The sequence below is a fragment of the Mesoplodon densirostris genome, chromosome 7 (assembly GCF_025265405.1).
Source record: "Mesoplodon densirostris isolate mMesDen1 chromosome 7, mMesDen1 primary haplotype, whole genome shotgun sequence".
NCBI lineage: Eukaryota > Metazoa > Chordata > Mammalia > Artiodactyla > Ziphiidae > Mesoplodon > Mesoplodon densirostris.
The window spans coordinates 100763116-100772574 of NC_082667.1; the positions used below are offsets into that span (position 1 = coordinate 100763116).

General features: G+C 40.9%; 1 protein-coding gene across 2 annotated transcripts in view; it reads right to left on the reverse strand.

Annotated features, from left to right (window-relative positions):
• ALKBH8 (alkB homolog 8, tRNA methyltransferase) overlaps positions 1-9172 on the reverse strand; it is a 62979-nt gene extending 53807 nt beyond the window's left edge. The window contains exons 1-2 of one of the 2 annotated variants that reach the window (XM_060103969.1): positions 9051-9172; positions 2612-2747 (exon numbers count right to left, since the gene is read on the reverse strand). In XM_060103969.1, the coding sequence (XP_059959952.1) occupies positions 2612-2747; positions 9051-9172 (258 nt within the window). The remainder of the gene's footprint in view (positions 1-2611; positions 2748-9050) is intronic. The other variant, XM_060103970.1, reaches the window with a different exon arrangement.
• Between the last annotated feature and the right edge of the window lie 287 nt (positions 9173-9459).

Here is a 9459-nt window from a genome sequence, read left to right on the forward strand (position 1 = left end):
TAAGTAAAGCTCTGTTCTTTCATGGGGCAGCCAATACTTTATATGTATGTAAGTATACACACACACACTAATAAACACATTAATACAATACTATAAAATATGGTATAAAATTTAGTCTCAGATGGCTTGTCCTGGACCTCATTCAGTGAAGTTATAAATTAAAGTACCAGAATAGCTTGGTCATATGTAGCCATAATTACAAAAACATTTCCAATATTCCCAAATCTAAGGAACTGCAAAGGTTTTGTAAATGTCAAGGGTCCACTGTCCCATCTAGGAATTGGGGAAAACAGTGAGAGGTGACTTGCGGAATACTAAGGGTACTCAAAAATGCTATCCAAGTGATTTGTGGGCAATGCTAAAGGCAAACCACACAAAAATGAGTGCAATGGTAGAGGGAAGGGAGGAACTTATTTATTATTACATGTGAGTTATATAATATAATGAAATGCTTAATTTAATAAATAGTTGTTCAGCCAAGCAATTTTTCCAGTAATATGAAGAAGAGAATTCAGACTTTAAGTTATCTTCAGTCCTGATAATCTGAGGATAATGGCTCTAGAAAAATCTAACAATCACTATAAAGTTGTACAAAGGCACCTGTACTTATACAGTGAAAAAGGCATTTGTTCTCCCCTAGATAGATAATATATAATTGGAAGTCCATCTACAATTGTTTTCTCTTCCTTTAAAAATACTGAGGAGAAAAAAATAATCAAGTCCAAATAAAATGACACTTTGGAAGCCATGAAGGTGAGATTAAAGCTTCTAGAGATCTGAAGAAAAAAGTCAACCTCAACCAGAAACAAGTTTCAGAGGCAGCAAAGAAACTTAACCCATTTCTTTTCTTACCACTTGTCTTCACAACCCCTGTAAGGGGAAAAAAAGCCAGTTATGCTTGAGAATTGATGAAAATAGGGTATGTCATAAATCTTCTGAATGCCTCACAGCCTCAGTGGGTCTTGGCAGGAAGTGTGTACCGACATTAATTCTAATCTATTATCTACTCCATCCTTTTTTGGAGGGATTTGGTTTAAATTCTCTGAAGTTATTGGGTTTGTTTGTTTTTTTCATGTATATGTGCTTTTATTGAAGGTGTACTTCAAGAAAGGAAAAGTCCTCTATGATGCTGGTTTTTTGGATGATACCTTACAAGTGTTTCTTCAGTGATTAGCACTTGATGAAGATTTCGCACCTGCAAAGCACACTGCTCGTCCGCCCCATCCAGGCACTCCTGCCCTCCGTTGCAGAGCCAGGCCACAGGAATGCATCTCCCGCCACAGGCAGCTTGCCTCATCACGTTACACTGTATTTCATCGGTCACGGAGCCCCCGAGCCCCCAGCGTGGCCAGCACAGGTGGCAGGAGCAGAAGGAGCACCCAGCGTCTCATGGCCGCGAGGGAACAGTGCAGGAACCTGGGCATGAGGCACGCTGTGCGTGGATGCCATGGGTGAGAGGGCCTGAAGTTATTAATATTTAAGAAAATCTAAGTTTGGGCCTTTTACCTGCTAATATTAAATCTCCCTAAATAGAGCACTCATTCCTAAACTATGATGCAGTACAGAAGACAGAAAAAGCGTTAGAGAAGAGTACTGGTCTAAGAATCAAGAGGTCTAAATTTTAATCCCAGCTTCACCTTCTAAATTGTATGTCTTTGGTCCTCAGTTAGATGCTAGCTAAGCTGCCTTACTACTGTTATCCTATATCTTTAGAACCAGAAAGAATATGATAAGAATACTTTACATTCATGTGGTATTTTAATGACTAAGAAGTACTATAATATACGTGTTCTCTTTAGAATGTAACAATCCAATGGAATAAAAAGTATGTAATACTATGTCCTTACAAATGAAGAAAGCTGAGGTCAAAGGGTACTGCTCATGTACAAATATGTGGAGAAGCTAAGAGTTAAAATAAGTTCTTCTCATTCATAGCCCAGGAAGAGTTTGTGTGTGTGTGTGTGTGTGTGTGTGTGTGTGTGTGTGTGTGTGTGTGTGTGTGTGTGGAAGGGGGGTGGGGGGTGGGGGGGTATGTATACATACATACATATATATCATTTAATCATTGCCCATCAGAAAATAAAAAGGCTTTGTAAATAAGGTCTCATAAATAAGAAATGTTTCACAGCATATAATCAAATACTTTATAATAGAGATGGAGTTAGGAATAGAAGAAAGAAGACTGCATTAGGGTACAAAAGATCTAGCTTTAGGTTTCTATTCAGCACCTTATATCAATGGACATGTCACAACCTTTCAGAACCTTAGTTTTCCCATCTACCTCATAAGGATTTCTAGGGAATTAAATATAATAATGAATATAAGTATGCTTTGTAAACTGTAAACAGTTGTATAGTGTTATTGTTATTAATACAGAATTACAACTTCCTCTAGTTCAACCAACAGAGTCAGTGGAAATTCAAACTATACTAGGTTATGTCCCCAAATAGAAAGTTAGCAGGTCCTATCATATGTATATTTAACACAGATCGTAACACATGATGGAACAATTATAGCCTTCTTCTCTGAGCAATTATTAACAAATATTACTTAGAACACACTAACATGGCAATACATTTACATTCAAATGATAATAATAGTTTTAGGTCACCTGAGTGGCATAGGATACTGTCTCAATGCCTTCATGTCTCAGCAAAGTATGCCTGGCTTTAATCTGTTTCCTTAAGAACTTCTTCTCAGTTTTACTGAGTTTGTAATTACTTTGGTGGTTGCTGTCCATGGCAATACTTAAAAAAAAAAAAATAGTATAAAATGTCAACCTTAAAGAGTCCCAAGAAACAGTTATAATAATACTATTCATGTATTTTATAGTTTATAAATATTTCTATGTGATAATTTTTAAATGGTTACCATACTTGTCACCAACCAAGAGAAGTGAGAACAAACAGATGCATGGACAATAAAGGAATATTTAAGAAGGTTACAAAGAAGCAAGAACATCTAATAGCATCTCTGGTAGGTTCTACAAAACACGTCAATGCTTTAGTGCTATTAAGTGAGCTATTTTCCCATATGCGTTCCCTTTACTTATGAAGTCCTACGTAAAATGTGCCACAAACAAATCTCACAACATAATGTTAGGAAAGGAAAAAAAGAAGAAACAAACAGACAAAATTTACAGAAGAATATACAGTATGATTCCATTGTATAAAGTTCAAAATCCAAAAGTAAGCCATATGTTGTTTAGAAATACATATATAGCATAATGCAAAGAAAAGCAAGGAAGTGATAAACACAAAGTTCAGGAGAGAAGTTATTTCAGGGGGGAGGAGAGAACTGTGATATGAAAGGGACACATAGAGGCATCAAAAATATTTAAGCTAGGTCGTGGTTTAGGTGTTTATTTTATTATTTTTAAGCTATATGTTATATATTTTTGTATCTATAATTTTTTAAATAACAGGTATAAGAACCCTATAGAATTGTGTTTTCATTTTCTTTGAAATATGTCAATCAGCAAGTAGTTACTGAGTGCTATTCCAAAAAAGGTCTTTGCACTATCCAAATCAGCACCCTACATCATGCTTTATTATAGAAGTCTATTTTATTTTGTTCACAGAACTTAACACAATTTGTGATGATTAATTTGCTGGCTTAATTCCTCCATCAGGATGTAAACTCCAAGGAATGCCAGCACACAGTAGGTGCTCAACAAAAATTTGTTGAAGGGATAAACAAATGATAATGAGTGAATATACACATGCTTACTTATGGTCTCAGCACTCTACAGCATACAAATACAATACATAGTGTATGCTTTCAACCAGTTTATAAGTTAGTTGAGGAAAACAAACATTAAACAATGAAAGAATATGACGTGTCATTAGATAATTAAGTGTTAATGGTCTTTAGATCTGATACAAATTAGAGACAAAAAAGATAAGATCAATGTCAACTGGAAAAGTTTGGGAGAACTTCAAAATAAAAGGGGACTTGAGCTGAGTATCAAAGGACAAGAAATATAGAGTCATATGGAAGGGAGGGTATCTAGTGAGGCAATAAAGAACAGAAGCTAAAAACAGAAATAGATGTGTTTGGCAAAGACAGTGAGTAGAAGACATAATTTTTTAGAGCAGAGAATGTTGGCTGATCCACCGATTCCACTCTTCACCCACTTGAAAGTCTTCCAAGTTAGCAAATGAAATAAGTTTAAGAAGTTAAATAAAATCATATTCCAGGGACTTCCCTGGTGGCGCAGTGACTAAGAATCCTCCTGCCAATGCAGGGAACACACAGGTTTGAGCCCTGGTCCTGGAAGATCCCACATGCCGCGGAGCAACTAAGCCCGTGTGCCACAACTCTAGAGCCTACACTCTAGAGCCCACGAGCCACAACTACTGAGCCTACGTGCCACAACTACTGAAGACTGCGCCCCTAGAGTCCGTGCTCTGCAACAAGACAAGCCACCACAATGAAAAGCCCGCATGCCTCAACGAAGAGTAACCCCCGCTCACCGCAACTAGAGAAAGCCAGCGCGCAGCAATGAAGACCCAATGCAGCCCAAAATAAATAAAATAAATAAATATATTAAAAAAAATCATATGCCAAAACAGCTCTCAAACAGTCAAAACTCTAATTATTAATCTTTATGTATAGAGAAAAATGCTGAGACTATTGAAAGAACGGCCAGTAATCCAGTTTAACTAATACATGGAGCACATGTGATAGGAGGTAAGGCCAGTAAAACAGGCTGGCTGGACAGCACAATAGGGAAATGAGAGGCAAAAGGACTTGCAATAACCCTGCTTAACAAGTAGAAATGCTGACCTGATCTAGGGTGAAGGCTGTAGGAAGAAAGGAAATAGGGAGAGAAGGGGAGAGGGCAAAAGAAAAGTTCAAGAATAATCAGTAGCCCTGATGACTACTCGGACATGAGGGAGAGAAGAATCAGAGATCAGTTACTAACAGGACAGAGCCTGAGTGACTGAGGGGCTAGTGATGTCATTCCAAAACTGGAAAGTCAGAAGCGGGTCAGGAAGAGCTGCTCAGTAAGGGAGGTGATAAGTCAGATTTAGGATATAATATGTTTGAAGTACTGTTAAGATACACAGTTGCCATGTCTGGCTGGCAGATGAAAAACATAAAGTGGCAAAATGAGAAGAAATGAGGTTAGAGAGAAAGCTTTAGGAGTCATCGTTACACAGGAAGGGGACAGCTGAATATATATTTTTAACATTGCACTAATTATAATTATTTGTTCTAATGTTTGTCCCCTTCCACTGGACTATGAGCTCTTTGATGACAAGAATTAAATCATATTTTTGTTTCCCCAGAGCCTCCTTCAGTTTTTTGAGACAGTATAACACAGCGTTTAGGGGTCCAGGTTCTAGGTTCAAACCTCAGGTTTACAATTTACTAGCTATATGACCCTGTGCGAGTTACTTACTTATTTCTGTGCTTAGGTTTCTTCACCTATAAAACAGGAGAAATAGTGTCTATTCTTGGCACATAACTCCATCCAAACCCTGCACTAAAAAACTTCACCAAACTCTAGCTCATACCCTAGGATGACCCCAGCTCCCCGTTAAAATGGCTGCCTGAGAAAACTTAAAATGCTGCCTGGATATTTTACTATTTGTTCTAACATCTCCTAACAATAGGCCCCTGACCTCTCTTCTTTTTTAAAGCACTTATTAAAAACGGCTTACGGGACTTCCCTGGTGGCACAGTGGTTAAGAATCCTCCTGCCAATGCAGGGGACATGGGTTCAAGACCTGATCCGGGAAGATCCCACATGCTGCAGAGCAACTAAGTCCGTGCGCCACGACTACTGAGCCTGCGCTCTAGAGCCCGCGAGCCACAACTACTGAGCCCTCATGCCACAACTACTGAAGCCTGCGCACCTAGAGCCCGTGCTCCACAACAAGAGAAGCCACCACAGTGAGAAGCCCAAGCACCACAACCAAGAGTAGCCCCCGTTCGCCACAACTAGAAAGAAAGCCCGCAGGCAGCAGTGAAGACCCAATTCAGACAAAATATAAATTAATTAAATAAAATTGCTTAAAAAAACTCAGCTTACAGGCCTTCCCTGGTGGCGCAGTGGTTGAGAGTCCGCCCGCCGATGCAGGGGACACGGGTTCGTGCCCCGGTCCGCGAGGATCCCACATGCCGCGGAGCGGCTGGACCCGTGAGCCATGGCCGCTGGGCCTGCGCGTCTGGAGCCTGTGCTCCGCAATGGGAGAGGCCACAGCAGTGAGAGGCCCGCGTACCGCAAAAAAAAAAAAAAAAAAACAGCTTACAATTGTGAACATGTATCTCCTGCAACTCAGACATGTCTCTCTCAAGGACCTGAGAACCATTCCTTTGAAATGTTTTGTACTTTGTTTGTTTTTTTTGCAGCATCATGCGGCTTGCAAGATCTTAGTTCTCCCACCAGGGATTGAACCTGTGCCCTCTGAGTGAAAGCACGGAGTCCTAACCACTGGACTGTCAGGGAATTCCCCCTTTGAAATGTAATCGTCAGGAAGGACAGGGCCTCTGTCTCTCAGTCTCTGCGACAGGATGGAATCCTAACTTTGATAACTGCCAGCTGGCCTAACTGCATTTACACTGACCCACCCTTTATATTTTTTTACTTCTCCGACTCTACTGAGCATCCCCCCACACACATCCTAATCACTTCCACACAAATTGGAATGGAGTTTAGCTCTTTCTCCTACTGTCAATAATTACTAAATAAAGTCTGTTTTCACTGCTTTAACTAATGTCTGGCTGCGTTATTCTTTGACACTATCTCATAACTTTGTTAAAAGTATTAAATACGTCTATTACTAAATTACTGTTAATTTCCAGAAGAGCCAGATAAGACTTGTTTAAGAAGACCAAGAAAAAGCTGAGGGCCCTCAAAGGAATTATCTTATTGCCACTCCATTCCAAGATCGTCATTTTTGCAGTTAGCACTGAAGAACAGGGATGAATCTACTAAGAATTTTTTTCTAAATATGTTACATGAGCAAAGACTGCAAAGTGGAAGAAATAAGAAAAAAGATGCTGAATACATTTTTTTAAGTCTGACACTTAGAGTCCAGCACCAGTAGATGGAGCCTCATAATCACATTTCTGTCATCCCCTTTCCCTTCCCCTTCCCTCAGTGAGGCAATATTACTACATGTGAAGAAAGACCAGTCGAGTCACCTCACCAAGGAATAGGCTGATACCAGCTGCTGAGATGTGGAGGTGCCCCTTTCTAACAAGGCCACTTCCCTGGCCAAGGGAGTTCCACTACTGCACAAAGGCTTGCATGCTCTTTGCCATGTTATGGGACTGTTATGGGACGTTACAGGAGCCAGGTCACTATTTATTAGAATACCAGCCATGCTGAGTCCAGCCTAAGCACACTCTCCATAGGATAATAAGGGTTTAGAAATCACATCTGCTCTGTTAGTAAGTTTAACCCCAACACATCCTATTGGATATTGCCTAAATGGTAATAGTAATATGTGTGTCTATGCTCTCCTTAAATAAGACAGCCTAAATGAACCAAGCAGTATACACAAATGTTCCTGTGCTTGTATGTAAATTAAATTTAATTAATAGCAAAGATTGGAAACAACTTCAATTCCTATCAAATGAGCCCTAGTTATAAAGTACAGTACAGGTATACAAATTATACATACAGGTTTCTAGGACATACAAGATATCCGTGATATGGGTTGCCACCAGGAAGGGAAAACAGGTAGAGTAGGTACAGGAATGAGAAGCTCCTCTTTTGTAAGTTTTGAATTTAGCAGCTATTCAAATTGCATTACCTATTTAAAAAAATTTTTTTAATGATTAGAAAAAATTGATTCATCACTTGTCATATCACCTCATTTTAATTCTTTGAAGAATACCTACTCTATATTTTCTAATGCCCTCAGTAATTGTGTTAATTCTGTCTTCCTCCTTTAACTTACTAGAAAGTAAGCTCTATGAAAGTAGAGATTCTAGGACTTCCCTCGTGGTCCAGTGGTAACGAATCCACCTTACAATGCAGGGGACGAGGGTTCAATCCCTGGCGGGGCAACTAAGATCCCACACGCCGCAGGGCAACTAAGCCCTCACGCCACAACTACTGAGCTCGCGTGCTTCAACTAGAGCCCTCCTGAGGAAAACTACAGGGCCCACGCACCCTGGAGCCGGCGCGCCACAACTAGAGAGAAGCTCACGTGACAAAGAAAGATCCCGCAGGCCTCAACGATGATCCCACGTGCCTCACCCGAGCAGCCAAAAATAAATTAAATAAATAAATAAATAAGAAATAAGAAAAAAAGAAAGTAGAGATTTTTTTTGTCTGTATTATTCACCCTGTAGCACTCAGCACGTAGAGCAGAACCTAGCACCTAGGAGTTACTCAATAAACCCTTACTGAGTAAGCCTAAACTTATTAAACTTGCCATCTTACCTCCTAAACCTCTTCGCCAGGATTCTGAGCTTGGTGGCCCTCTTCACTGTTTTCATTAATATCTAATGTGTATCTCTATCCCTGCAATTTTCACATTATATTATAATTCCCTGTTTGTGTGCTGGGCTCACCCAGAAGGCTGTGACCTACTGGAAGGCACATAACTTGAGTGCCTAGAGTTCAGCAAGTATCTGTTAAATGAAATCAGCCAAAACTGTAGGCTCACAGTACCAGACGCCCAGGGGTCTCCGGTTTTACTCAAAAAAGAGCATAGGAAGATTCAGCTTTGTAAGCTGCCAGACCACCAGCAACATCCTTTCTTCACTGCATTGGCAGGGTCAAAAAAAACCCTGAAGCTAACACCACTGACCAACACTCTTCAGGCTGCAACCGCCTGTCTCCAACCCCAAAATTAACAGAAGATTGACACAGACACCACGTGAGCACCCGCAACAAATACAAGCACATGCACCTCAAACTCTGACAGGACCACCCCACGTAAAGACACCCTACTGCCCACGGACCATCCCTCCTCTCCCTGGTGAGGTCCGAAGCTCTTGAGGCAGATAGAGGAGACCGGAAGAGGCCAACAAGAGAAAGCGGCGATTTGCATCCATCATGCCCGCCAATAAGAAGTGCCACAAACCTCCGCCTTGACTCAGGCTGGGTTCTCACCACGCGGGTGCTCTCTCCTTCGGCAGCTTCTCCCTCTCTATCCCAAGAAGCCGCAGAGGGTACAAGTACGTCAACTCTCCTGGGCGCAGCCATGTTGGAGAAAACTGCACTACATTTCCCATGAGCCTGCGGGGAGATGACCGGCGTTCCCACAATCCCTTTCGCCTCCCAGAGTCTTTAGTGCCTCTTTCTCTGCGAAGAGTCTTTGACCAGTGGAGGGCTTGCTCTCCGTTACAGTGAAAATTAGGTTGACTTTTTGCGGGGCATAGCAAAGGTTGTTAGTGCAGTTTATTTGGGGTAGCTCCCCAAATGGACACGATCAAACAGGTTTCTGTCCCTCGATCCCTGAGTAATACCCACCTCCGCCTTGGGCTCTGTGC